The following is a 26,085-nucleotide window of genomic DNA, read 5'->3' on the forward strand; positions in this document are numbered from 1 at the left end:
CTTCCCATCCAAAAATATCTGTGATTGAGAGGAAAAGATGCTTCTGATAAGAATTTTCTATCCTAAGGAACTTTAGGAAGACAGCCAAACTTTCAGAAGCATCGGCTACACAGCCAAAAATGAAATACAGGTAGTCCTCGACTTACAGCCACGATCGAGTCCAAAATTTCCACAGCTAAGTGAGGCAGTTTGGTGAGCTGTGCCTCATTTTACGCCTTTTTGCCACAGTTAAGTGAATCGCTGCAGTTGTTAAGCGAATCATGTGGTCGTTAAACGAATCTCACTTCTCCCCCCCATTGACTTTGCTTGTCAGAAACCGGCTGGGAAGGTCACAAAAGGGGGTGCCATGACCCCAGGACAATGCAACGGCCATTTTGAATCACATGACCACGGGGACGTTGCAATGGCCATTTAGTGTAAAACATGGTCATAATTCACTTTTTTCAGTGCCGTTGTAACTTCAAAGAGTCCCTATTATTATTTAACGTATGGCACGTCAGACATGGACTAGGAATGTATATTAACATTCAAGTAGATTAGTGGAACCCGATAAAATATAAATGTTTTTTTAAAAAATCTATGTTCAAATATCAATGTCTAGGCCAGGTGTATAAACTCGATTTCATTGAGGGCCACATCAGGTTTGTGTTTGACTTGGGGGGGGGGAGGGTGTGGCCAGGAGGGGTGTGGCCAGCATGACATCATTTGTGTTGGGGGGCACCTGTGGTAGCCCGAGTGCTCTGGAAGCAAAAATGAGCTCCTAAGGTCCGTTTTCTGCTGGGACGGCCTCTTGCAACCCTCTGCCACCGAGAAGGGAGCTCGGGAGTGGCGCGTGCAGCCCTCACGAGCTCCGTTTTACTGGCAGAGGCGCCGCGGGCCGATCCTTCACTATTTCCAGGGCGGCCCTGAGGACCAGATCTGGCCCTGGGGCCTTGAGTTAGATACCCCTGGTCTAGGCCATCTAAGAATTGAAGCACAGCATCTGTTCTGACCCAGCCTCAGCAGAAACAAGAAACAGACTCCTTGTCACGAAAACCCTCTCTTTATTTATCTCCTGTGAATTAATGGCATTCACACACCGACAAGTCCAGGCAATAGTCCTTCAAGGAGTTAACTGCAGTGACAGTTAAGTTCTGGCAAGCAGTCTCTGAGGCACGAAACACAATGAACCAAATCTTCAGAAATCCGAACGGTTGTCTCCTACGACCACCACTCCCCTTTCCTTCTATTTATTCCCCAGACAGGGAGGGGCCATTCAGCATCCATGTGTGCCTTGCTTCCCGAGTCAACTCATTGTCCTCCGTTGTTCTCCTCTCCTAACAGCTCTGTTCATACGTGCAAGTGGAACAGGCCCCAGCTGTTCTTCCTCCTCACTCATATCAGCTTCCAAAGGCAGCTGCCTCTCTGGTGGCTTGGAAATGTCGGACGGCCCTGGCTCTATCTCTGCGTCCGACTCAGAGCATCCATCCCCAGACTCCAGCACTGGCCCAAGTTCCTCCCCAACCTCCTCATCGTCCAAGTCTGCCACCAGCTCCACAGGCAGCTGGCGGGCCACAACAGCATCATTTATATACTGTAAATAGTCACTAAATGCATGATTGTAATTCAAGGACTACTGCAAACACTGTTTTGGAAGGTTACAGGTAGTCCTCGACTTACAACAGTACATTTAGCGACCATTCATAGTTACAGCGGCACTGAAAAAAGGGAGTTATGACCGTTTTTCACACTTATGACCGTTGCGGCATCCCCGTGGTCACGTGAGCAAAATTCAGACGCATGGCAGCCGACTCATATTTATGACGGTCGCAGTGTCCCAGGGTCACGTGATCCCCTTTTGCGACCTTCTGACAAGCAAAGTCAACGGAGAAGCCAGATTCACTTAACAACCGTGTTACTGACAAAATGCAATGATTCACTTAACAACCATCGCAAGAAAAGTCGTAAAATGGGACAATCTCACTTAACAAATATTTCACTCAGCAACATAAATTTTGGGCTCCATTGTGGTCGTCACTCGAGGGCTACCTGTACTGAAGAACACTTTTTATGGCACATGAAAGAGAGGTAGGAGGTCTCTACTCGGTGGTGGAAAATTCTGGTCATTTGGTTCCTGTGGGGTTTTTTTCCCTCCCCGCTTTTGTGTTTCAGAAGCTTCCCGTTTGAAAACGGGTGGTTCGGCCCTCCCTCCTCAGCTTCCCTTCACGAGAACAAAGTTTGAATTGGAAAGTGCAAGCAAGAAGAGAGAAACGGAAGAAAAGAAGAAGAAAAAAAATGAAGCCAAGGAAATAAAACGACACCGACCGACCGAGGCATTTCAAGCAAAGACGGAGGCTGCCCAGAAGATGCCCTGTCTTTTCATTTTTTCATTTCATTTCATTTTCATTTTATTTAATTTGTATACCGCCCTACTCCCGAAGGACTCAGGGCAGTGAACAGGCACAGAATAAAACACATAGAATGCAAAAATTAAGAGCAGAAGTAAAATCGAATTAAATCAATTTAGCCCAAGACAAATTTAAAACCCCAGGTTAAGAACAAATTAAAATTTACATTAAAATTTACATTAAAAAAAGAACCAAGGCGGTGATTTTTTTTTTGCTTGTTTGTTATGAAATGTATTAACTATGAAATGTACTTATAATGAAATTTATTTATTAAATTTATTTATTATTAAATTTTTTATTTATTTTTATTATTAAATTTTTAAATTATATTTATTATATTTATTTATTTATATTTATTTATGATATTTATTTATGAAAACACATCTATTTCATCTAGCTGGGCTAGCTTGATCCCATCCTTTCGGTTTTTAATTTGAAATTGGTTTTAACTGGGTTGTTTTAAATTGAGGGCCGAAATTATTTAATGTCTTTTAAACTGTTTTTTAAATTTTATATGTTATGTTTTATCTCGGCTGTTCACCGCCCTGAGTCCTGTTGGAGAAGGGCGGTATAAAAATCAAATCAAATAAAAATAAAAAAATAAAATGATATTTATATTTATTTATTTACTTATATATTTATTTGTTTGTTTGTTAATTATGAAATTTATTTATGACATCTATATGCCGCCCAGCTCACATCCGAGGATTCTGGGTGGCTTACAAGATAAAAACATTGAAGCGTTTAAAAAAACCCATTAAAATCAAAAATCCTAGAAACACAGCAGTTAAAATCATCAACAACTAAAATATTTTGAACCGTTCAAGGCCCTATGTAAGAGACAGGGAATCCCAAGAAAATCTATTTCTAGAACGTGTTTTCCTTCCTCCTCTCTCTTTCTTTCTCCCTCCTTCCCTCTTTTTCTTCCTTCCTTCCCTTTTCTCCCTCCCACCCTTCCCTTCCTTCCTTTCTTTTTCTTTTTTTCTTTCCCTTCTTTTTCCCTCTCTTTCCCTTCCTTCCCTCCCCCTACCCACCTACCCTTCCTCCCTTCTTTTCCTTCCTTCCTTCTTTTTCTTTCCCTTTCCCTCACCTCCAACTTCCCCCCCTCTCCTTTCTTTTCCTTCCTTCTCTCCCCCTGCCCACCCTCCCTCCCTTCTTTCTCTCTCTTTCTCTTTCTTTCCTTTTTCTCTTTCCTTTCTTTTCTTTTCCTACCTTTCTTCCTTCTTTCCTTTCCTTCCTTCTTTTCTTTCTTCTTCTCTTCCTCCCTCCCTCCTCATTATAATACTGACTAGAATGGGCTACAGGAATCAGAGGTTCATCTCTGGAGATTAAATCTTTTTTTGTCAAAATCTCAGCTGCCACTTAGGATCACAGGGTGCTTTTCCTTTGCAATTAAATGATCAAAGTCCTCACAGGATGAAATAAGATCAAAGGCTGATCTCTTTCATGTGTAGATCACCTCCTGATGATTTTATGACATAACTCTTTAGGGCAGCAATGCAAAACACATCGCCAATGTCTGTTTTACAGGCCAGTCTTCAATTTTCCAGCCTAGTCTACGGCTGCAAGATTTCCTGGTGGTCTCCTATCCAAGTTCTAACTAAGGTCAGTCTTGCTTGGTTTTGAGAGGGGTGGGGGCAGCCAAGATGAGCTGAGTACAATTCCTGTGTTTAACTACAGGCAGTCTTCAACTTACAACTATTCATTGAGTGACCATTTGAAGTTACGACGTCACTGAAAAAAGGGACTTCTGACCGTTTTCCACACTTATGACCGTGGCAGCATCTCCATGGTCCCAGGATCAAAATTCAGATGCTTGGCAACTGATTCATACTTATGACCATTGCTGTGTCCCAAGGTCACGCGATAACTTTTCATGATCTCCTGGCAAGCAAAGTCATTTGTCTGAAATGGCATACGGATTCCTGCCTGAGAAGGGGGTTGGACTAGAAGACCTCCAAGGTCCCTTCCAACTCTGTTATTCTGTTAACTGTGGTTACAACTCAAGGACTACCTGTAGGCAGCAAACTATGAGAAAGACAAAGTGGATTTACTGCAATTTGAGCCTGCTTATTAAAGCTACTTTTCATCTCTTGAAAGGATCTTCCTGCGATTCCTAGTCCGCACTGGAGCTTATGTGGGATTACAAATTCAGCCTCAAAATGTTAAGCTTCCATTTTGTTTAATCCAAGTAGAGGTTGGCAACGGGGTGCCCACATGGGGTCACAAATCCCATAATGCCTTTAGAGCAGTGATGGCTAACTTTTTTGCCATCGCGTGCGAAAAGTGGGGAGAGCGTGGGGGGTCGTGCACGCACATGCCCAAAACCATAATTTAATGTGCCCCACACATGTGCGTGCGACTCCCCCACGCTCCCCCCACTTTGGCACGCTGGCATGGTGGGCCTGGTAGGCCCATTTTTTGCCCTCCCCAGGCTCCAGAGGCTTTCTTGGGGGGTGGGACCGGAAGTCGGGAAATGGGTCGTTTCCGGCCTCCAGAGGGTCTCCGGGGGGTGGGGAAGGCTAGAAAGCCTTTCCTAGAAAGCCTCTGGAGCCTGGGGAGAGTGAAAAATGGGCCTTCCCCACCCACCCACCCACCCCTAGAGGCCCTCCGGAGGCTGGAAACAGCCTGTTTCCTGACTTCCGGTGGGCCCGGAAGGCCCGAAAATCAGCTGGTCGACGCACGCATGCGCACTGGAGCTGAGCTAGGGCAATGCTCACGTGCCCACTGATATGGCTCCGCGCGCCATCACAGCCTTAGAGGATCTAAGAGAGGGCCTCCTCAGGGTGCCATCAGCCAAACAATGTAGGCTGGTGACCCCCAGGGGGAGAGCCTTCTCTGTGGGGGCACCTACCCTCTGGAATCAGCTGCCCCCAGAGATAAGGAGAATCCAAGACCTCAGTGCCTTCCGCCGTGCCCTTAAAACCCACTTTTTCCAGCAAGCCGGGCTGGCTTAGGAAGAAATTTTTTAAAATTTTTAAATGTTTAATTGGTTTGTGGTTTTTTAAATTTTGGGCCAAATTTATATAGATTTTAATTGTTTTTAATATTTGTATTTCATGTTTTTAATTCTGGCTGTGCACCGCCCTGAGTCCTCAGGGAGAAGGGCGGTATATAAATTGAAAATAAATAAAAATAAAAAAAATAAAAAAAAATCTCCTGACTCCTAAAATCAATTTAAAATTGAAAACAAAAGCAAAAAAAATATATATCCCCAGTTGTGGGGGCAATAGGCTGACTTTGTATAAAATATACAAAAGTATGAAGGCTATTGCTTAACGCATTGTAAGCCGCCCTGAGTCTCCGGAGAAGGGCGGCATATAAATCTAATTTAAAAAAAAAACTGTTTTTCCTCAGACGACAAAGCAAAGACCAAATAAGCTAAAATTTAAAACTTAACCAAAAGGTGTTTTTAAAAAAATTTAAAAGGCCAACATGGATCCACGATTTGAGGACATTTTTATCCTCAAACATGTAAGAGAAATGTTTCTTTTTATACAGTTTGCTAGATTTTGGCACCCAGGAGGAAACTGAGCTGGCCTCCGTCGTGTTTCAAATGCCTCGAGGCGGCTGCAGAAGGGAGGAGACACGGCTATGAGAGAAAACAGGCACCCAACCTTACCTGACGCTGAGTTCACGCTGCGGGAACAACACAATAAAGACAGTGAAATCAATTATTAAAACACCAGCAGGGAAACAGGAAGCCAGGAAGGAAATTAATATTTTTAAAAAATCAAAATGAAACAAGAATAGGTCTTCCATATTCACTGCCCTGCAAAATTCATGTTTTTAAAGTATTTTTTCTTAAGGGAGTCATGGTCTCAATTTTGCTCAGAACATGCAATGATTTGGTTCGGTGTTGGATTCGAATGCTTGCCATTTGTTTGTTTGTTTGTTTGTTTGTATCCTATTATTTACTTTATTCATTAAACATGAAACTCAGTCAACTGAACATTCAAAAATGCATCACAAATACCATTGATTGGTGCTAATGGTTGTGTTGTGGCCCGTCAGCGGCCTATGCGGATTGTAGCTGATTCTGACAGCGAGGAGGCTGGTGTGGTGCTGCGCCAGCAGCCTGTGCAGCTGACACTTGAGTCGGACAGCGAGGAGGCTGGAGAAGATGTGGTGCCAGAGGTGGGGATTCAGCCAGGGCCTTCAGAACCTCCAGAAGCTCCCATAAGTGAAGAGGATGAAGACGAGGAGCCTCTTCTCGATGCACAGGCGCGCAGAGCTGCCAAAAGGCAGGAGTGACTCCTCAGGAGGAGGTCTCCTCGAGAATAAGGCTTGGGGCTAATGGGCCACTCCCTTAGCCTATTTAAGTAGGAACACCAACTGAAGCAATTTGCAGGGAACAACTTTGTTCACTCTCCTTCGCGTCTTGATCTTAGTTCTCTGCAAATTGCTTCTGGGCTTTCTGCCAACCTTAGTAAGATTGCGATTACTTTATCTTTGTTTTCTTGTAGGCTGTTAAGGAAGTTTATTAACAGCCTTTGTTTGGAAAAGACTGAATTATTTTAGTAGATTTAAGTTTTGTACAGACTTTGTGTGTGCTGTGTTCTTTGGGGTCCGTAGCTGGGGCAGAACAAGTTGATACGGGTTGCTGCTAGCGTCCTAGGTATCAACCAAGTACCTTCTTAAGATGTACGATGTTCCAAGTAGCACAGTTTTTTGCAGTTCCGCTGGTGTTATTGCAGGAAGCTGCAATATGAAGGCTATTGCTTAACGCATTGTAAGCCGCCCTGAGTCTCTGGAGAAGGGTGGCATATAAATCAAAAAAAATTTTTAAAAAAATTCTTGATGTATCTTATAAAATTCTTGGGCATGGTACCAAGTGCCCCAATGACAATGGGTATCACTGTTACATGTTTCATCCATAGCCGTGTAGTTTCGATGGCCAAGTCACGAGATTTGAATGCTTGCCATTTGTTTGTTTGTATTCTGTCATTGTTGTTATTATTATTATTAATAATCGTAATAATGTTGTAACTTCAAACAATCATTAAATGAACTGTTGTAAGTGGAGGACTTCCTGTACACTAGTCCCCCACTTATAACCGTTTGTTTAGTGTCTGTTTGAAAATACAACAGTATTGAAAAAAGTGACTTATTTCCATTTTTCACATTTACCACTGTTGCAGCATCCCTGTGGCCACGTGATCAAAATTCAAACATTTGGCACCTGGTTCCTATTTATGACGGTTACAGGGTCACATGATCCCCTTTTGCAACCTTCTGAAAAGTCAATAGGGAAATCCAAATTCACTTAACAACCGTGTGACTGACCTAACAGCTGCAGTGATGTCACTTAACAACCGTGTCAAGAAAGGTCGTAAAACGGGGCAAAACTCACTTAAGAAATTTCTCGCTGAGCAACATAAATTCTGGGCTCAGTTGTGGTCGCGAGTCGAGGACTACCCAGATTTTTGTCCGCCTATTTTGGGACTTTCCCCAAATTATATTTTAAGAAGAATTTTAATATATCTCAGAAGGTCCAAATTATTATTCTGAAATGGTATATAAGGTTTCCTGCCAAGGCAGGGGGTTGGACTAGAAGACCTTCAAGGTCCCTTCCAATTCTGTTATTATTCTATTCTATTCTATTCTATTCTATTCTATTCTATTCTATTCTATTCTATTCTATTCTATTCTATTCTCTACTCTACTCTACTCTACTCTACTCTACTCTTGTTCTGTTCTGTTCTGTTCTGTTCTGTTCTGTTCTGTTCTATTCTATTCTATTCTATTCTATTCTATTCTATTCTATTCTATTCTATTCTATTCTATTCTATTCTACTCTATTCTATTCTATTCTATTCTATTCTCTACTCTATTCTTTCTACTCTACTCTACTCTACTCTACTCTACTCTACTCTACTCTTGTTCTGTTCTATTCTATTCTATTCTATTCTATTCTCTACTCTATTCTTTCTATTCTATTCTATTCTATTCTATTCTATTCTATTCTATTCTATTCTATTCTATTCTATTCTCTACTCTATTCTTTCTACTCTATTCTATTCTATTCTATTCTTCATTCCAATGTCTATTCTATTCTATTCTATTCTATTCTATTCTATTCTATTCTATTCTATTCTATTCTATTCTATTCTATTCTATTCTATTCTATTCTATTTCTATTCTATTCTATTCTATTCTATTCTATTCTTATTCCCATTCCCATTCAAATCCGGCGCTGGTTATCCTCCTCCCCTTCCTCCTCCCACCAGGCCTGGTTTCTCCTCCTCTCCTCTCCTCCTTAATTTCTCCTAAAATTAATCTGTTGGTTTTGGGTCCAACAGATTAATTTTAGGACTTTTGCAGGAACTGCTCTGGCTGCCAACCTGCTTCCGGGGCCAAGTGAAGGTGCTGGTTGGCACCTTCAAAGGCCTACATGGCTTGGGGCCAGGTTATTTGGAAGACTGTCTTCCCCCAGTCATCATCTACCTGAATCAACAGGATGGGAAGGCAGGGCAGGTTACGGGTCCCATCGATTAGGGATTATCACCTGGTGGGACCACAAAACAGGGGCCTTCTCGGTGGTGGCCCCTTCTTGATGAAGCATCATTCCCACAGAGGCAGGATTGGCCCCAGTGGTGAAATTCAATTTTTTTTTCCTACCGGTTTTCTGTGGGTGTGGCGTGGCTTGGTGGGAGTGGCTTGGTGGGAGTGGCAGGGGAAGGATACTGCAAAATCTCCCTTCCCACCTCATTCCTGGGGGAAGGATATTGCAAAATCTCCATTCCCACCCCACTCTGGAGCCAGCCAGAGCTGGTATTTGCCGGTTCTCCAAACTACTCAAAATTTCCGCTACTGGTTCTCCAGAACCTGTCAGAACCTGCTGGATTTCACCCGATTGGCCCCCCATCCTTCTACGTTTACGAAAGTCCCGAAGACATCGTTTAAAGGGACTTATGGCCGTTTTTCACACTTACGACTGTTGCAGCACCTCCAAAATTCAAGTGCTTGGCAACTGACTTGTATTTATGACAGTCAGAGTTCCTGGGGTCATGTGTGATCATCCCCTTTTGCGACCTTCTGACGAGCAAAGTCAAGGGGGGGAAGTCAGATTCACTTAGCAACTGGGTTACTAACGTAACAACTGCGGCGGTTCACTTAACAACTGTGACAAGAAAAGTTATAAAACAGGCCTGGGGACCCTGAAGGGAGATCAAGGGGTTGGTTTGATTGTGGTGTTGTGGTGAGTGGAGGTAGGATGGGATTATTAGCTTGCCATAAAACAGCACTGCACCACCAGGGCTTTAGAGCAGGATAAAATCAATGATTTTTTTTAAAAAAATCAAAAAAAATCAGATTTTTTTGATTTAAATCAGATTTTTTTGATTTAAATCGGATTTTTTTGATTTTTATCGAATTTATTTTAATAAAAAACTTTTGGGGTCAAAATCTATCGTAAGATAGTTTTCTATTTAAGATACATAAATAATTTAGTTTATTCAGCATGAAATGGAGCTGAGTTATGAAGCAGGAGGCTGTGTATTCTGCAACACTGGGACTATCGGTGAGTCAACAATGGGTCAAAGGAGTAGCAGAGATGACAATTGCTCTTTAAAAATTACGATTTAAATCGAGTTGATTTAAATCAAGCCTTTTTACTAGTGATCTAAATCATGATTTAAATCGTGATTTAAATCAACTCGATTTAAATCAAATCCACCCTGCTTTAGAGCAAAGAAGAAAACCTGATCCCACCCAATGCAGGGTCTTTTCCCTGAACATCCATCAGGTCTCACCTCTTCCAGCTGGCTGTGCACATGTTGGACGATCAAGTCGATAGCAACGGTATTTCCACTACCTAAAAGAAAAATGAAAAAGAGAAAGAGTTAATGTCACAGACGAAGGAGAAGGTTTGTAGCTCAGGGTTGGAATGGGGGGGTCCTTAGTGCTCTTGGTTGAGACCAAACCCCTCTCCCTACTAGCCCTGATGACGCTATCTAGTTGGGTAATGAAACGTCTGCCAGAAATCAACACAGCTCAGAGAAGTGAATGTCAGTTTTCTTCCTGTAATGACCTGGGGAATCCCCTAGAGGGCGCAAGCAGCCTACAGAACCTGGGTCAAAATTAAGAATTGGACTTTTCTCACACCAACTTCCTGCTTAACAAGCCGGCAACTATAGGTAGTTCTCAACATACAACAGTTCGTTTAGTGACCGTTCGAAGTTACGACGGCACTGAAAAAAGGGACTTCTCAACCGTTTTTCACACTTACGACTGTTGTAGCATCCCCGTGGCCCCGTGATCAAAATCCAGATGCTTGGAAACGAACTCATATTTGCGACGGGTTGCAACATCCCAGGGTCACGTGATCCCCTTTTGCGACCTCAAAGTCCATGGGGAAGCCGGACTCACTTAACAACCGTCTTACTAACTTAACAACTGCAGTGATTCACTTAACAACGGTGACAAGAAAGGTTGGAAAACTTGCTCAGCAGTAGAAATTTGGGACTGGATTGTGGTTCTAAGTCGAGGACTACCTGTACAGTTATTCCTCAATTTACGTCCATAATGGAGCCTGTCGATAACAGTCGTAAGTCACGACGGCCGTAAAATGAAGCACCCTGATGGAAGACCCAATTTTATAATCATATTTGCAGCGGGTGTTAAGCACAGGATTGTGATCGTAAAATGACCACCATGGTCGTTAAGCAACCACCACTGTCATTAAACGAACTCATTTTTCACTATGGGCCGATTTTGCCAAAAGCTGGAAGTAAATGCCAGTTTTTGGCAAAAACATTGTAATGTATTTTGTAAATATACGAATGCAAACCTCAGGAAGTAAAAATTCTCTTCTATTGGAAGCAAGGAAACAAAATGGATGGGAAGCCCTTCCAAGGATTGTTTAATATAAATTGATTTGATGTAGAAATTTTTTTTTTAAAAAAAATTACATCCCTGAAATTATGGCAAGGCTAATTTGCAAATTGCAGGACAGGCTGGAGTGGTCCATTGGCAGCTGCCAGCACAATGCGGACAATAGAGCCTCCAGATTCAGTGGCACTCTACCTTAATGTCCCAGAAACCAAATCCTTTCAAGTATTATTTTTTGCTAGGTGTCTGGAACCGGATCCCAAACACTTTCAGCAAGAGAAAAGTCAGGGCAATTTGAGCAAGAAATCTAGCAAAGGGATCTCCAGGCCAGGAATCCAGCCGGGCCAGTGGCCAATAGAAAGAGGACGCCCACCTCGTGGGACCACAATGTCGGCCACTCGCATGGTGGGCTGGATATACTGGTCAAAGGCCGGCTTGACAAACTTGTTGTACTGCTTGATGACCCCGTCAATCTCTCGGCCTCGCTCACTGATGTCCCTGCGCAAACGTCGAACTAGACGGATGTCCGAATCGGTGTCCACAAATATTTTCATATCCAGAAGCTGCAGAGGAAAAAAAACACGTGGCATTTGGGTCCTAAACAGATCCCTCTGGAGCAATGTCTTTCAACCTTGGCAACTTTTAACATGGAACTTCAACTCCCAGAATTCACAGTTGACCAGGGAATTCTGGGAGTTGAAGTCCGTGTATGTTAAACCTGCCAAGGTTGGAAGATACCACTTTAGGAAATGCCAGGAGGTTTGGGGCAGGAGGGTCGGACTAGAAGTGGGCTCTGTTCCCCTCGCCTCAGCCACAGAACTTCTGGCGTAGTCACTTTGGGCCAGTTCCTCGCCCCCCCCATGGACCAACCTCACAAGGCTGTTGTTATTTAGGAAATGAGGAAGAGGGAGTGCTAGACGAGCTATCTAGAGTTGCTGAACGGGAGAGGGGAAGGAGAAAGGGGAAGGAAAAGAGAAGGGAAGAAAGAAAGAAGAAAGAAGAAAGAAAGAAAGAAAGAAAGAAAGAAAGAAAGAAAGAAAGAAAGAAAGAGGAAGGAACAAAAAAGGAAGGAAGGGGAAGTGGAGAAAGAAAGAAAAAGAAAAAGAAAAAAGAAAGAAAAAGAAAGAGATAAAGAAGGAAAGAAAAGAAAGAAGGAAGGAAGGAAGGAAGGAAGGAGGGAAGGAACGAAAGGGAAGTGGAGACAGAAAGTGAGAAAGAAAGAGAAAAAAAGAAAGAAAGAAAAAAGAAAGAAAGAGGAAGGAAGGAACAAAAAAGAAGGAAGGGAAAGTGGAGAAAGAAAGAAAGAAAGAAAGAAAGAAAGAAAGAAAGAAAGAAAGAAAGAAAGAAAGAAAGAAAAAGAAGGAAAAGAAAGAAGGAAAAGAAAGAAAGAAGGAAGGAAGGAAGGAAGAAAAAAGGAAGGAAGGGGAAGTGGAGAAAGAAAGAAAAGAAAGAGAGAGAGAGAGAGAGAAAGAAAGAGAAAAGAGGGAAAAAGGGAAAGGGAAAAAGGAAGGGGAAAAAAGGGAAAGGGAAAAAGGAAGGGGAAGTGAAGTGGAAGGGGAAGGAGAAGGAAGAGAGGGAGGGAGAGAGGGAGGAGGAGGAAGGGAATCTTAATTTTTTAAAATTGATTTTCAAAATTGATTTATTTTCAAGCCTTCTATCTTGAACCAATTGTAACCAACTTTGGGCAGGTAAAAGATAAAATGCAACGTACAACACCTCCCCTTCCCAAAAATACCCTAACTAGGGTCAAGAAAGAACTGGAAGCCAACCCCCACTCAAACTTAGATGTCCCAATTAGGGGGTGATAATTCATAATTAATTTTCAACTATGCTGACCCCCGAGTGGCAGGTAATTTCTGCCCCCCCCCGCGGGATTTCAGCTCCCTGATTTAGGGCCTCCAAGGGCTGCGTAAAGGCGACTTGTGGTCTGGGGCCTCATTAATACCGCCCCCCCATCCTCACCCCCAGGAAAAAAGGCTGAAAACCCAGACTTACCTTCAGGAGGTCCTTATCGGCAAATGCCATAATCCCTTCAAATATAATCACGTTGGCTCCATAAAGCATTTTCTGGAAGCAAGAATTGTGCATGGAGACGGTCAAAGTTTGATTAAAACATGTTATTTGTTTGTTTGTTTGTTTGATTGATTGATTTTTTTTGTTTTGAAATCCCGCCTTTATTACTTTATAGGCAAACATAGCTTGGATGTAAGAAAAGCACAAAACTGGTTTAATGTGGTTTGTTGAGAGATTAGCCGAAAGGTTTAAAGTCGTTTTTATTAAGATGGATCACTAGCTGTGATGGAATGTAGTCTGGATTCCCAGGAGGGAGGGGCTGCATTCCAGAGGAGCAAGAGATAATTCAGGCCATATACTGTATTTTTTGGACTATAAGACGCATCGGAGTATAAGACGCACCAAGATTTCAAAGAGTTTTTGCCCTCCCCGGCCCCCAGGAGCACTCTGCAGGCCTCCCAAACCCTCTGCGCATCCCGTTTTTGCAAAAAATGGGCCCATTTTTTGCAAAAACGAGACGCAAAGAGAGTTTGGGAGGCCTGCAGAGTGCTCCTGGGGGCTGGGGAGAGCAAAAACGCTCCTATTTTCACGAAAAACGCCCCCATTTTCATGAAAAACAGGCCCGTTTTTGCCCACCCAACCCCCCCCCACGGGTCATGTTTTTGTCCTCCCCAGTCCCCAGGAGCACTCTGTAGGCCTCCCAAACCCTCTGCGGCCTCTATTTTTGCGGAAAACGGGCCGCGTGAGGCGGGGTTTCAGAAGGCCAAAAATAGCTATATTCAGTGAATAAGATGCACCAACATTTCCACCCCCTTTTTTGGGGGGGGGAGGAAGTGCGTTTTATACTCTGAAAAGTACGCTAGTTTGTGTGAGAGATAGAGGGTGAAAGCAGCTCCTCCCTGTTAGTTCCCACCGGAGTGTATGTTTTGTGGGGAGCCACCACAGAGAAGGCCCTTCGTGATCCTGTAAAATGGTCATCTCTCTTTAGGAGGTCTATCTAGCGAGACCAAGAAGAAGAGTCTTCTCCGTGGTGGCTCCCTCCCTGTGGAACATCATCCCTGTGCAAATAAGATTGCTCCCCCACCCAGATTGAAATACTTTTGCAAGGCCCCGAAGACGTGGTTTTGACAACGGGCCTGGGGATCCCAGAGTGGGATGGAGCCCACCAAGTGGCTCATTTGATGGTTGTCACCAAGAAGATGGGAGGTCGTTGCTTTTCTATTGTCCTTGTATTGGGCTTTCATCCTTGTAAGCCACTCAGTGTCACCGAGAGTGAGTTGGGCGGCCATATATATTTTATTAAATAAACAAGAGAGCCAGATTTGTCTAGTGGATAAGGCGCCAGGCTAGAAAGTAGGAGACTGTGAGTTTTAGTCCCGTTTTAAGCATGAAATCCAGCTGGGTGACTTTGGCCAATCACCAGGTGATTGTGACTTCTAGTCCCATTTCAGGCATGAAATCCAGCTGGATTTACTTTCACCAATCACCAAGAGGAGTTCGAGTCCCACCTCAACCATGGAAACCGGCTAGGTGACTTTGGCCAATCACCAGGTGACTGTGAGTTCTAGTCCCATTTTAGGCATGAAAGTCGGCTGGGTGACTTTCACCAGGTGATTGTGACTTCTAGTCCCGCTTTAGGCATGAAATCCAGCTGGGTGACTTATGCCAAACACTAGAAGAAGGGGAGTTCTAGTCCCACTTTAGGCATGAAAGCCAGCTGGGCGACTTTGGCCAATCATTGGGAGACTAGGAGTTCTAGTTCTGCCCTAGGCACGAAAGCCAGCTGGGTGACTCCCTTTCAGGCCAAATGTCTCCCTTTCAGCTCAATTCACCTCACAGGGTTGTTGTTGTTTTAAAAATAATAAAATAAAATAAAATAATAAAATAAAATAAAATAAAATAAAATAAAATAAAATAAAATAAAATAAATAAAATAAAATAAAATAAAATAAAATAATAAAATAAAATAAAATAAAATAAAATAAAATAAAATAAAATAAAATAATAAAATAAAATAAAATAAAATAAAATAAAATAAAATAATAAAATAAAATAAAATAAAATAAAATAAAATAAAATAAAATAAAATAAAATAAAATAAAATAAAATAAAATAAAATAAAATAAAATTGTATGCTGCCCAACTGCCAACACTCTGGGTGAATCACCACCATTCTTGAAACCAAGAATTCACAATAAAAGCAGCTGAGGGAAAAAGCTGGGAGGTTCTTCAAGCAAAGGAGTGACGTCATCCTAAAGGGGGTGGGGCTAAGGGGGAGGGGCTAAAACCAAGACACCACCCCGCCTCAGAAGCGCGGCTCACCCATTCCTTCTTGCGGCTGTGGCTGGTGAAGTCATAAACGGGGATCTTGACGCTTTTCCCTTGCTTGAGCTTTTTGAGAGTGGCGATCATCAGGTCGAAATCAAAAGCATCCGGATGGTCAAAGTTGAAATCGTTGCTGGCGGCCAGTTCCTGCTGCTCTTTCGTCAGGATCTGTCCCCCCAAAAAACGAGATTTAGGGGAGAAGGGTGATGAACTGCCCTATACAGGTAGTCCTCGACTTACGACCACAATTGAGCCCAACACATGATATGGAATGGAATGGAATGGAATGGAATGGAATAGAATAGAATAGAATAGAACAGAACAGAACAGAATAGAATAGGGAATGGAATGGAATGGAGGAGTGGAGTGGAGTGGAGTGGAGTGGAGTGGAGTGGAGTGGAGTGGAGTGGAGTGGAATGGTATAGAATGGAGTAGAATAGAATAGAATAGAATAGAATAGAATAGAATAGAATAGAATAGAATAGAATAGAATAGAATAGAATAGAATAGAAATAAGAATGGAATGGAATGGAATGGAATGGAATGGAATGGAAGAGTGGAGTGGAGTGGAGTGGAGTGGAATGGAGTGGAATAGAATAGAATAGAAATAAGAATGGAATGGAATGGAATGGAATGGAATGGAATGGAAAAGTGGAGTGGAGTGGAGTGGAATGGAATGGAATAGAATAGAATAGAATAGAATAGAATAGAATAGAATAGAATAGAATAGAATAGAATAGAATAGGGAATGGAATGGAATGGAATGGAATGGAATGGAATGGAATAGAATAGGGAATGGAATGGAATGGAATGGAATGGAATGGAATGGAGGAGTGGAGTGGAGTGGAGTGGAGTGGAGTGGAATGGAATGGAATGGAATGGAATGGAATGGAATGGAATGGAATAGAATAGAATAGAATAGAATAGAATAGAATAGGGAATGGAATGGAATGGAATGGAAAAGTGGAGTGGAGTGGAGTGGAGTGGAGTGGAGTGGAGTGGAGTGGAGTGGAATGGAATGGAATGGAATGGAATGGAATGGAATAGAATAGAATAGAATAGAATAGAATAGAATAGAATAGAATAGAATAGAATTATATACTGCTTCATAGTGCTTCACAGCCCTCTCTAGGCGCTTTACAGAGTCAGCCTATTGCCCCCAACAATCTGGGTCCTCATTTTACCCACCTTGTAAAGATGGAAGACTGAGTCAACCTTGAGCCGGTCAGGATCGATCTGCTGACTGTGGACAGAGTCAGCCTGCAATACTGCATTCTAACCACTGTGCCACCATGGCAATAGAATAGAATAGAATAGAATAGAATAGAATAGAATAGAATAGAATAGAACAGAACAGAACAGAATAGAATAGAATAGAATAGAATAGAAAATATGGAATGGAATGGAATAGAATAGAATAGAATAGAATAGAATAGAATAGAATAGAATAGAATAGAATAGAATAGAATAGAATAGAATAGAATAGAAAATATGGAATGGAATGGAATGGAATGGAATGGAATAGAATAGAATAGAATAGAATAGAATAGAATAGAATAGAATAGAATAGAATAGAATAGAATAGAATAGAATAGAATAGAATAGAAAATATGGAATGGAATGGAATGGAATGGAATGGAATGGAATGGAATGGAATAGAATAGAATAGAATAGAATAGAATAGAATAGAATAGAATAGAAAATATGGAATGGAATGGAATGGAATGGAATGGAATGGAATGGAATAGAATAGAATAGAATAGAATAGAATAGAATAGAATAGAATAGAATAGAATAGAATAGAATAGAATAGAATAGAAAATATGGAATGGAATGGAATGGAATGGAATGGAATGGAATGGAATAGAATAGAATAGAATAGAATAGAATAGAATAGAATAGAGTAGAGTAGAGTAGAGTAGAGTAGAGTAGAATAGAATAGAATAGAATAGAATAGAATAGAATAGAATAGAATAGAATAGAATAGAATAGAAAATATGGAATGGAATGGAATGGAATGGAATGGAATGGAATAGAATAGAATAGAATAGAATAGAATAGAATAGAATAGAATAGAATAGAATAGAATAGAATAGAATAGAATAGAATAGAATGGAAAATATGGAATGGAATGGAATGGAAAATTAGAATAGAACAGAACAGAACAGAATAGAATAAACAGAGTTGGAAGGGACCTTGGAGGTCTTCTAGTCCAACCCCCTGCTCAGGCAGGAAACCCTCTACCGTTTCAGACAAATGGTTGTCCAATCTCTTCTTAAAAACCTCCGGTGTTGGAGCATTCACAACTTCTATCCTGTCACACCTGGTCCTTCTTTTCATTAAACTAGACATTACCCAATTCCAGCAACCATTCTTTGTATGTTTTAGCCTCCAGTCCCCTAATCCCCTTGTTTCCTCTTCTCTTCCTTCTTTCTTTACACCTTGACTCCTCGGTACCCACACCTGAGCTCTGGAAGGGGAAGATTCTCACGGCCGGCCCCTTCATCCCTCCTGCCTTCCTGGGTTCTCAACCCCCGGAGCATCTCTGTGGCTCTTCTCACCTTATAAAAGGAGTCCATGGAGAGCAACACCACCCATGGCACGTCCAACGCCTCGATGATCATCCTGGCCACCGTGGTCTTCCCGGAAGCGCTGCCCCCACCCAGACCTGGAGAGGAGCGAAGCCCAAGGCAGAATGTTGACGACAGTCTTGCAAGGTAGGCTCAGACCAAGAATGCTTTCAAGCCCGCTGAAAAAGGGAGACTTTTCCAACCTGCAAAACCTCCACCTTGAATCTCTTGGCTGCCATTGCTTCAACTATGGCGACTTTATGACCTGCGGACTTCAATTCCCAGAATTCCTGAGCCATGCCAGCCATGCTGGCTCAGGAATTCTGGGAGCTGAAGTCCGCAGCTTGCAAACTGGTTCATAGCCTCCCATCTCGGCTTTATTTAAAATGATTTTAAATTGGGGGTTTTAAAGTGGTTTAATATGGTTTTAATTGGAAGTTTTAATTTTGGCCAAAGATTGAATTGTTTTAATATGCTTTTAAATTTTGTCTGGTATGTTGTTTTATCATGGCTGTTCACCGCCCTGTGTCCTGCGGGTGAAGGGCGGTATACAAATATAATTTATTTATTTATTTATTTTTATTTTTATACCGCCCTTCTCCCGCAGGACTCAGGGCGGTGCACAGCCAAAATAAAACATAGTATACAAAATTTAAAAACAATTTAAAAACGATTAAATAATTTTGGCCCAAATAATTTAAAACAACCCAGATTAAAACCAAATCAATTAAAACTGAGAGGATAATAAACTAACTAACTAACTAACTAACTAACTAACTAACTAACTAACTATTCATAGGGATCAGGGCATAACCGCCTCCCAGGATGGATAAAAACTGATATAAATAAATAAATAAATAAATAAATAAATAAATAAATAAATAAATAAATAAATAAATAAATAAATAAATAAATAAATAAATAAATAAATAAATAAAATCAGATTTATTTAATTAAGATTATTTATTTATTTATTTAAATCAGATTTTCTTTTTATTGAATTTATTTTAATAAAATGCTTTTGGAGTAAAAATCGGTCTAAAGATAGTTTTCCATTTAAGATGAATTATAATAATTTAGTTCTTTCCAGCATGAAATGGAGCTTCGTTATGTAGCACGAGGCTGCATATTTTGCAATATTGGGACTGTCGGTGAGTCAACAGCGGGTCAGAGGAGGAGCCGCTGCGGGAGAGAGATGACAGTTGCTCTTTAAAAATGATGATTTAAATCGAGTTGATTTAAATCAAGCCTTTTTACTAGTGATTTAAATCAGGGGTCTCCAACCTTGGCAACTTTAAGACTTGTGGACTTCAACTCCCAGAATTCCTCAGCCAGCAAAGCTGGCCGAGGAATTCTGGGAGTTGAAGTCCACAAGTCTTAAAGTTGCCAAGGTTGGAGACCCCTGATTCAAATCATTGATTTAAATCGTGATTTAAATCAAGTTTATTTAAATCAAATCCACCCTGCCGCCCTCCTGTCCCAAACTGCCCCCCCCTCCAATCCAACGCGCCCCCCCCCTTACCGATAACAAATGCCTCTTTTGACTGTGTGCCATGTTCGTTGTACCAGGGGGGCCGGCCTGCGGTGTAGATGGTCCTTTTACTGGTACGTAGGAGGGGAGGCTCCGATTTGGATTGGCTGGTGGTGCGTTTCCGGGGGGATTTGGTTCCGACAATTGTGGGCAGCAGCCTGTCTAAGGTGTCTGCACTGTGGTTGCTACAAGGGAGGAAAGATAAAGAAATCGGTTCTTGGTTATCAGTAGACAGAATAACAGAGTAAAGGAGTTGGAAGGGACCTTGGAGGTCTTCTAGCCCACCCCCCTACTCAAGCAGGAAATCCTATATCAGTGATATAGGGCACCTTTGTGCGCGTGCCTGAACCCCCCAAATGCAATGCAAGCATCGCCAGCACATGCGCGTGCAATCTGTTGTGGCCTGTCAGCGGCTGATGCAGCTGGTGGCTGATTCCGACAGCGAGGAGGCTGGTGTGGTGCTGCGCCAGCAGCCTGTGCAGCTGGCACTCAAGTCAGACAATAAGGAGGCTGGAGAAGATGTGGTGCCAGAGGCAAGGGTTCAGCCAGGGCCTTCAGAACCTCCAGGAGCTCCCATAAGTGAAGAGGAAGAAGAGGAGGAGCCTCTTCTCGATGCACGGGCGCGCAGAGCTGCCAAAAGGCAGAAGTGGCTCCTCAGGAGGAGGTCTCCTCGAGAGTAAGGCTTTGGGCTAATTGGCCACTCCCTTATAGCCTATTTAAGGAGAAAGGCCGACTGAAGCAATTTGCAGGGAACAACTCCATTCACATACCTTCCTGTCTTGTCTTGCTTATCTTATCAGCTTCCTGCAAATTGCTTCTGGGCATTCTGCCAACCACAGTAAGCTTTCAGTATTATTCTTTGAATTCTTGGTGGCTGTTAATGCAGTTAATTAACAGCCGTTGTAAAAAAACTGGTTTATTTAGTAAACTAAGGTTTGAACGGACTTTGTGTGTGCTGCGTTCTTTCGGGTCCGTAGCTGGGGCAGAACACAATCCCTGTGCTTGCGCTCTGCCCCCGTGTGCTTTGTTTTGGCTTCCAGGTTGGTGCAGGAGGCCTTCCAGGCCCAAAATGGGGTAAAGAGGGGGGGGCGGGTGCACGCACGGATTCTCAAAATGCAATGCAAGCACCCCTCTCGCATGCGCTGTGCCCCCGTGCTTGCATTGCGCATCCCTTGCATGCACCCCGCTCCTTGTGCATTTGTGGCAGAGACCCAAAGACCAGCTAACCGGTGGGAGGCATGTGCACATGCACGATGGAGCTGGGCTGGGGCGACAGCTGGTGTGCCCGCAGAGAGGGGTCTGCATGCCACCTGTTGCATGCGTGCCATAGGTTCGCCATCTCGGCCCTATATCATTTCAGACAATCTCTTCTTAAAATCTTGGAGCATTCACAACTTCTGGAGGGAAGTAGTTCCACTGGTTAATTGTTCTCACTGTCAGGAAGTTTCTCCTCAGTTCTAGGTTGCTTCTCTCCTTGATTAGTTTCCACCCATTGCTTCTTGTCCTGCCCTCAGGTGTTTGAGGCAAAGAGATCAAAGATTCTGCCTTTGGCCAAAGAATCAAAGCCTACAAGGACTCCTTGGTCTCAACCGGGTGGCCTCAGGGTGTTTGAGGTGATGAGTGACACCTGTCATACAGGACTATAGAACCCCAACTGTGGTTCTTAAAGTCAGGGGGACATCAAGGACTCTTCTGTCAAGAAGACAGGGGAAGATAGCAGGGTGGATAAAAAAATCAATGATTTTTTTAAAAAAATAAAAAAGAAACGAATTTTTTTTATTTAAATCGGATTTTTTTGATTTAAATCAGATTTTTTTGATTTAAATCAGATTTTTTTGATTTTTATCAAATTTATTTTAATAAAAAACTTTTGGGGTAAAAATCTATCGTAAGGTAGTTTTCTATTTAAGATACATAAATCATTTAGTTTCTTCAGCATGAAATGGAGCTTAGTTATGTAGCATGAGGCTGTATATTCTGCAACACTGGGACTATCGGTGAGTCAACAGTGGGTCAAAGGAGTAGCAGAGATGACAAGTTGCTCTTTAAAAATTATGATTTAAATCGAGTTGATTTAAATCAAGCCTTTTTACTAGTGATTTAAATCATGATTTAAATCATGATTTAAATTGACTCGATTTAAATCAAATCCACCCTGGAAGATAGTCAACATCCCTGCTTCTTTCCTAGCTGAGGAGCTAAAACCATGGATGGGGGTAGGAAAAGAAGAGTCTGAGGGAGGAGGAGGAGAGGGGGAATAAGAGAAGGAGATGCTTTTTTCAAGAGGCAGCTGGACTTCCTGGTTTTTCCTCTGAAGATGTTTCACTTCCCATCCAAGAAACTTCCTCAGCTCTGACTGGATGGTGGGGAAGGGAAGGATCCAGTCAGAGCTGAAGAAGCTTCTTGGATGAGAAGCGAAACGTCTTCAAAGAAAAACCAGAAACTCCAGTTGCCTCTTGAAAAAAAAAAGTACATTTGGGACAACCATGACCTGGATGATTGAGAATCTCCATAGACAAGAGAAGGAAAAGAAGAGGAAGAAGAGGAGAAGATGACAGGAAGAGGAGGAGGAAGACGAGGAGAGGAAGAAGAGGAGGAGGAGGAGGAGGTAGAGGAGAGGAATAAGGGGAGGCGGGGGCTAAGAGAAGGAGGAGAAGGAGAAGAAGGAGAAGATAGGCAAGGACAGGAAGAGGAGAAGAGAAGGAGAAGGAAAGGAAGAAGAGAAGAAGAGGAAGAGGAGAAGACAGAGGAGAGAAATAAGAAGAGGAGGGGGTTAAGAGAAGGAGGAGAAGGAGAAGAAGAAGAGAAGATAGGCAAGGACAGGAGGAGGGGAAGAGAAGGAGAAAGAGGAAGAAGAGGAGGAAGAGAAGGAGAAGAGGAAGAGAAGACAGAGGAGGAGGAGAAGAGGGGGGGAAGGAAGAAGAAAAGTAGGAGGAGGAAGAGAAGGAGAAAGAGGAAGAAGAGGAGGAGGAGGAGGAGAAAAGGAAAAGGAAGAGATAGACAAGGACAAGAAGAGGTAAAGGAGGAGGAAGAAGAAAAAGAGAAAGAAGAGGAGGAGGAGGCGGAGGAGGCAGCCCACCTGGCACCACTCATAACTTCACTTCCCATCATCCCCAGTTGGCTGGAGCTGATGGAGCTTGCAAGCCACCAGGCTGAAGACAGCTCCCAAAATATCAGATTTGGGAGCCGATCAATGAAAGAACGAAGTTGTAGTCCACCTGCAGACCTCACAACCTCCACGACGGGTAGGATAAAAGGAAGAATCCTGCGCCCAGTGACGTTATCTGAGGCAAGGGCCTAAATGGCGGAGGTTGTGTCCCGATGCCCTCTTGATGCCTCCTTGCCGTTCGTGTCTGCCCAGCGGGATTGTCGCTGTCAGAAACGGAGTTCAGCCAGGGTCAGTTGGATGCCGCTGGGATTAAAGGCCCACAAGCTTTAGGTGGCAGCCACATGAGGGTGTCTCTCACACACAACCATGACATAATTGTTGCCGCACAAATCATGACATTTGTGTGCTGAGGTCAGGACCTCAATTCCCTGCCCCCCCCTCATTTGCAGGTCCCTGCAGAGAAGGCCACACGCCCTGCGAACACCTCTGACTTACCCTATCGCAGGGGTCTCCAAACTTGGCAACGTTAAGACTTGTGGACTTCAACTCCCAGAATCCCTCAGCCAGCAAAGCTGGCTGAGGGATTCTGGGAGTTGAAGTCCACAAGTCTTAACGTTGCCAAGTTTGGAGACCCCTGCCCTATCGCAACACACATTTTACGCACTCTGTCCTGCTTTGCATCCTACAGGTAGTCCTTGACTTACGACCGCAACTGAGCTCCCAAATTTCTGTTGCTAAGCAAGACAGCTATTAAATGCCTCGCTTTATGATCTTCCCCGCCACAGCTGTTAAGTGAATCGTCACCATATAAAAACATATCTTGAGATTCTAGAAAGCATGCAGTAGGGCCGTGATGGCGAACCTGTGACACGCGTAGCCATTTCAGTGGGCACGCGAGCTCAGCTCCGGCGCAAAACAGGCTGTTTCCTGCCTCCGGAAGGCCTCGGGGGTGGGGGTGGTGGGGAAGGCCCTTTTTTTGCTGTCCCCAGCCTCCAGAGCCTCTCTAGGAAGTTGGCAAACGGGCCGTTTTCAGCCTCTGTGGGGAGAGGAAGGCCGTTTTCACCCTCCCCAGACTCCTAGAGAGGCTCTGGAGGCTGGGGACAGCAAAAAACGGGCCTTCCGGTCCCACCGGAAGTTGGCAAACAGGCCATTTCTGGCCTCCGGAGGACCTCCGGGTGGATGGGGAAGGCCGTTTTCGCCCTCCCCAAACTCCTAGAAAGGCTCTGGAGCCAAGTGAGAGAGGAAAAACGGACCTACCGGGCCATCATGTGCCAGGAGCGGGCGGGAGTGGGGGGGGTTGCGCATGCATGCGCAGGGCGGGGCACATAGAATCGGGCGAATAGGTTGTTAAAAATGCTTTTAAAAGTTAAAAAAAGGCTCTGACAATCGCACAGCTCAGCTGTGATCATCCGAGCCTTTTTTTTTTACTTTTTTAAAAAGCATTCTTTTTTACAACCTATTCGCCCGAATAGCATTTTTAAAAGCAAAAAAGCAAAACCTTCTGCACATGCGCAGAGGGTATAAAATACATTACTTCCTGGTTAAAACTAGGAAGTAATGACAACTGGGCGGGTTGGCAGAGCCTCGCACCGCGAATGCTACCGGTTCTCTGAACTACCTGCCATGATCGCTACCGGATCCGGTCCGAAGCGGGAGCATTTCACCCCTGGATTGGAAGGTTTGGGTTTGGCTAGTCTAGAGAAAAGAAGGACGAGGGGAGACGGGGGGCACATGATAGCAGTCTTCCAGTATTTGAGGGACTGCCACAAAAAAGACGGGGGTCAAATTATTTTCCAAAGCACCAGAAGGCAGGACAAGAAGCAACGGATGTATTGTATTGTAAAAACGAAAAACATTTCAGTAAAAGCAAAACATTTTGTAAAAAATGTTTCCAGATAAAAACATTTCCTTTATCGATTGAAGATAAATTAAACTGTATCCTTTCAGGATTTCAAAGTCTAAATGCGCTTCTAATTCAAGAAATCAACCGGACATGAAAGAAAGAAAGAAAAAAGAGGTTTTAAAAGATTACCGTCCTCAAAATGGACTCAAATTTTCCTTTTTATTATTAGTTACTTGCTGGGGATTTCTTAATAGCTACCTCTTACATAGAATTTGCATTGGTCGAACCTTTCTTATTATTTTTTTTTTAAATACATGTAATTTTATCTTTATTTCTGTTTTAAATAGTCTGCTTGCTGTTGGGTTATTAAAGACAGAAGAGCAATTTAAAACCAGGAAATGTTTTTTTTTTCCCCCTGGGTTGTTTTTAAGCGAGTTCGTTCTTATCTGTAGATTCCAGATGGAGACCCGAATAAAAAGGAAACCTCCACCCAGCTAAAATGAGATTAAGGCTGACCACAGGCTGGGTTCTGGCCAGCTGGCAGGATAAGAGATCAAAACAAGGTCACTGTGGAAATTTGAACCCAAAAGTCTTGCCTGCAAAATTTCCTGCCACAGAGGCTCGTCTACTTCAGAATTCAGAATAGCAGAGTTGGAAGGTACCTTGGAGGTCTTCTAGTCCAGCCCCCTGCTAGAGAAGAAGACTGGACTAATGTAGATGAAAGAAATAATGTGAATAAAAGAAAGGAATCATACAGAGTCAGATATATGGGTTCTGGGGGACCCTCTCTATTCACATTATTATAAGGGGAAAACGTGCTTAGATACATGAACTCTGAGAGAACCTCTCTATTCACATTATTATAAGAGAGGAAAGTGCTTGTTGGAGATTATATTAACAAACAGTTAAACCCCATTAAGTGGTAATATATCTTCTGATGAAACCTAGATGTCACGAAAAGACAGCCATATGGAAAACATCTGAGTGACCTCACTGTGAATGACACAAAGACCTATATGTTACAAAGAGTTACTTAATCCAATAAATTTACCCAAGGACAGCAGTAACTCTCCCATTAGCAACTCGGAGCACTTAAGAAAAGTTGTGTGGCTAAGATAATTTTATAAACTAAAATTAATGGTTTAAGTAATTAGATGAAAATATTATCCAATGTATGTAACCATATAGGGAAAATCGGATGTATGATCTCCTGTTAACCATATATGGAAAATGTATGATCTCACTGAATCCTTTGTCTTAGAAATGTATAAAACCGTTGTATCAGAGTTCTTTCTTTGTTCAAAGCTTCAGGTAAAAAACTGGCTCTGAACCTTGTGCAATAAAACTGTCTCTGGCTGACCTAGGAATGTTGCTTGGTCCTTTCATTCCACAACAGGACAAATGGTTGTCTAATCTCCTCTTAAAACCCTTCAGTGATGGAGCATTCACAACTTCTAGAGGCAAGTTGTTCCACT

General features: G+C 42.8%; 1 protein-coding gene across 6 annotated transcripts in view; it reads right to left on the bottom strand.

Annotated features, from left to right (window-relative positions):
- Positions 1 to 26,085, bottom strand: part of UCKL1 (uridine-cytidine kinase 1 like 1) — a 65,708-nt gene that overhangs the window by 19,597 nt on the left and 20,026 nt on the right. For 3 of the 6 annotated variants that reach the window (XM_087890996.1, XM_087890997.1, XM_060684345.2), the window contains exons 2-8: positions 19,650 to 19,843; positions 18,119 to 18,225; positions 15,555 to 15,725; positions 13,215 to 13,286; positions 11,593 to 11,782; positions 10,142 to 10,203; positions 6,010 to 6,026 (exon numbers count right to left, since the gene is read on the bottom strand). In XM_087890996.1, coding sequence (XP_087747122.1) covers positions 6,010 to 6,026; positions 10,142 to 10,203; positions 11,593 to 11,782; positions 13,215 to 13,286; positions 15,555 to 15,725; positions 18,119 to 18,225; positions 19,650 to 19,843 — 813 coding nt within the window. The remainder of the gene's footprint in view (positions 1 to 6,009; positions 6,027 to 10,141; positions 10,204 to 11,592; positions 11,783 to 13,214; positions 13,287 to 15,554; positions 15,726 to 18,118; positions 18,226 to 19,649; positions 19,844 to 26,085) is intronic. The other 3 variants (XM_060684346.2, XM_060684347.2, XM_060684344.2) reach the window with 1 other exon arrangement.

The sequence above is a fragment of the Pantherophis guttatus genome, chromosome 3 (genome assembly GCF_059756535.1).
Source record: "Pantherophis guttatus breed Tessera chromosome 3, ASM5975653v1, whole genome shotgun sequence".
In the NCBI taxonomy this organism is placed as follows: domain Eukaryota; kingdom Metazoa; phylum Chordata; class Lepidosauria; order Squamata; family Colubridae; genus Pantherophis; species Pantherophis guttatus.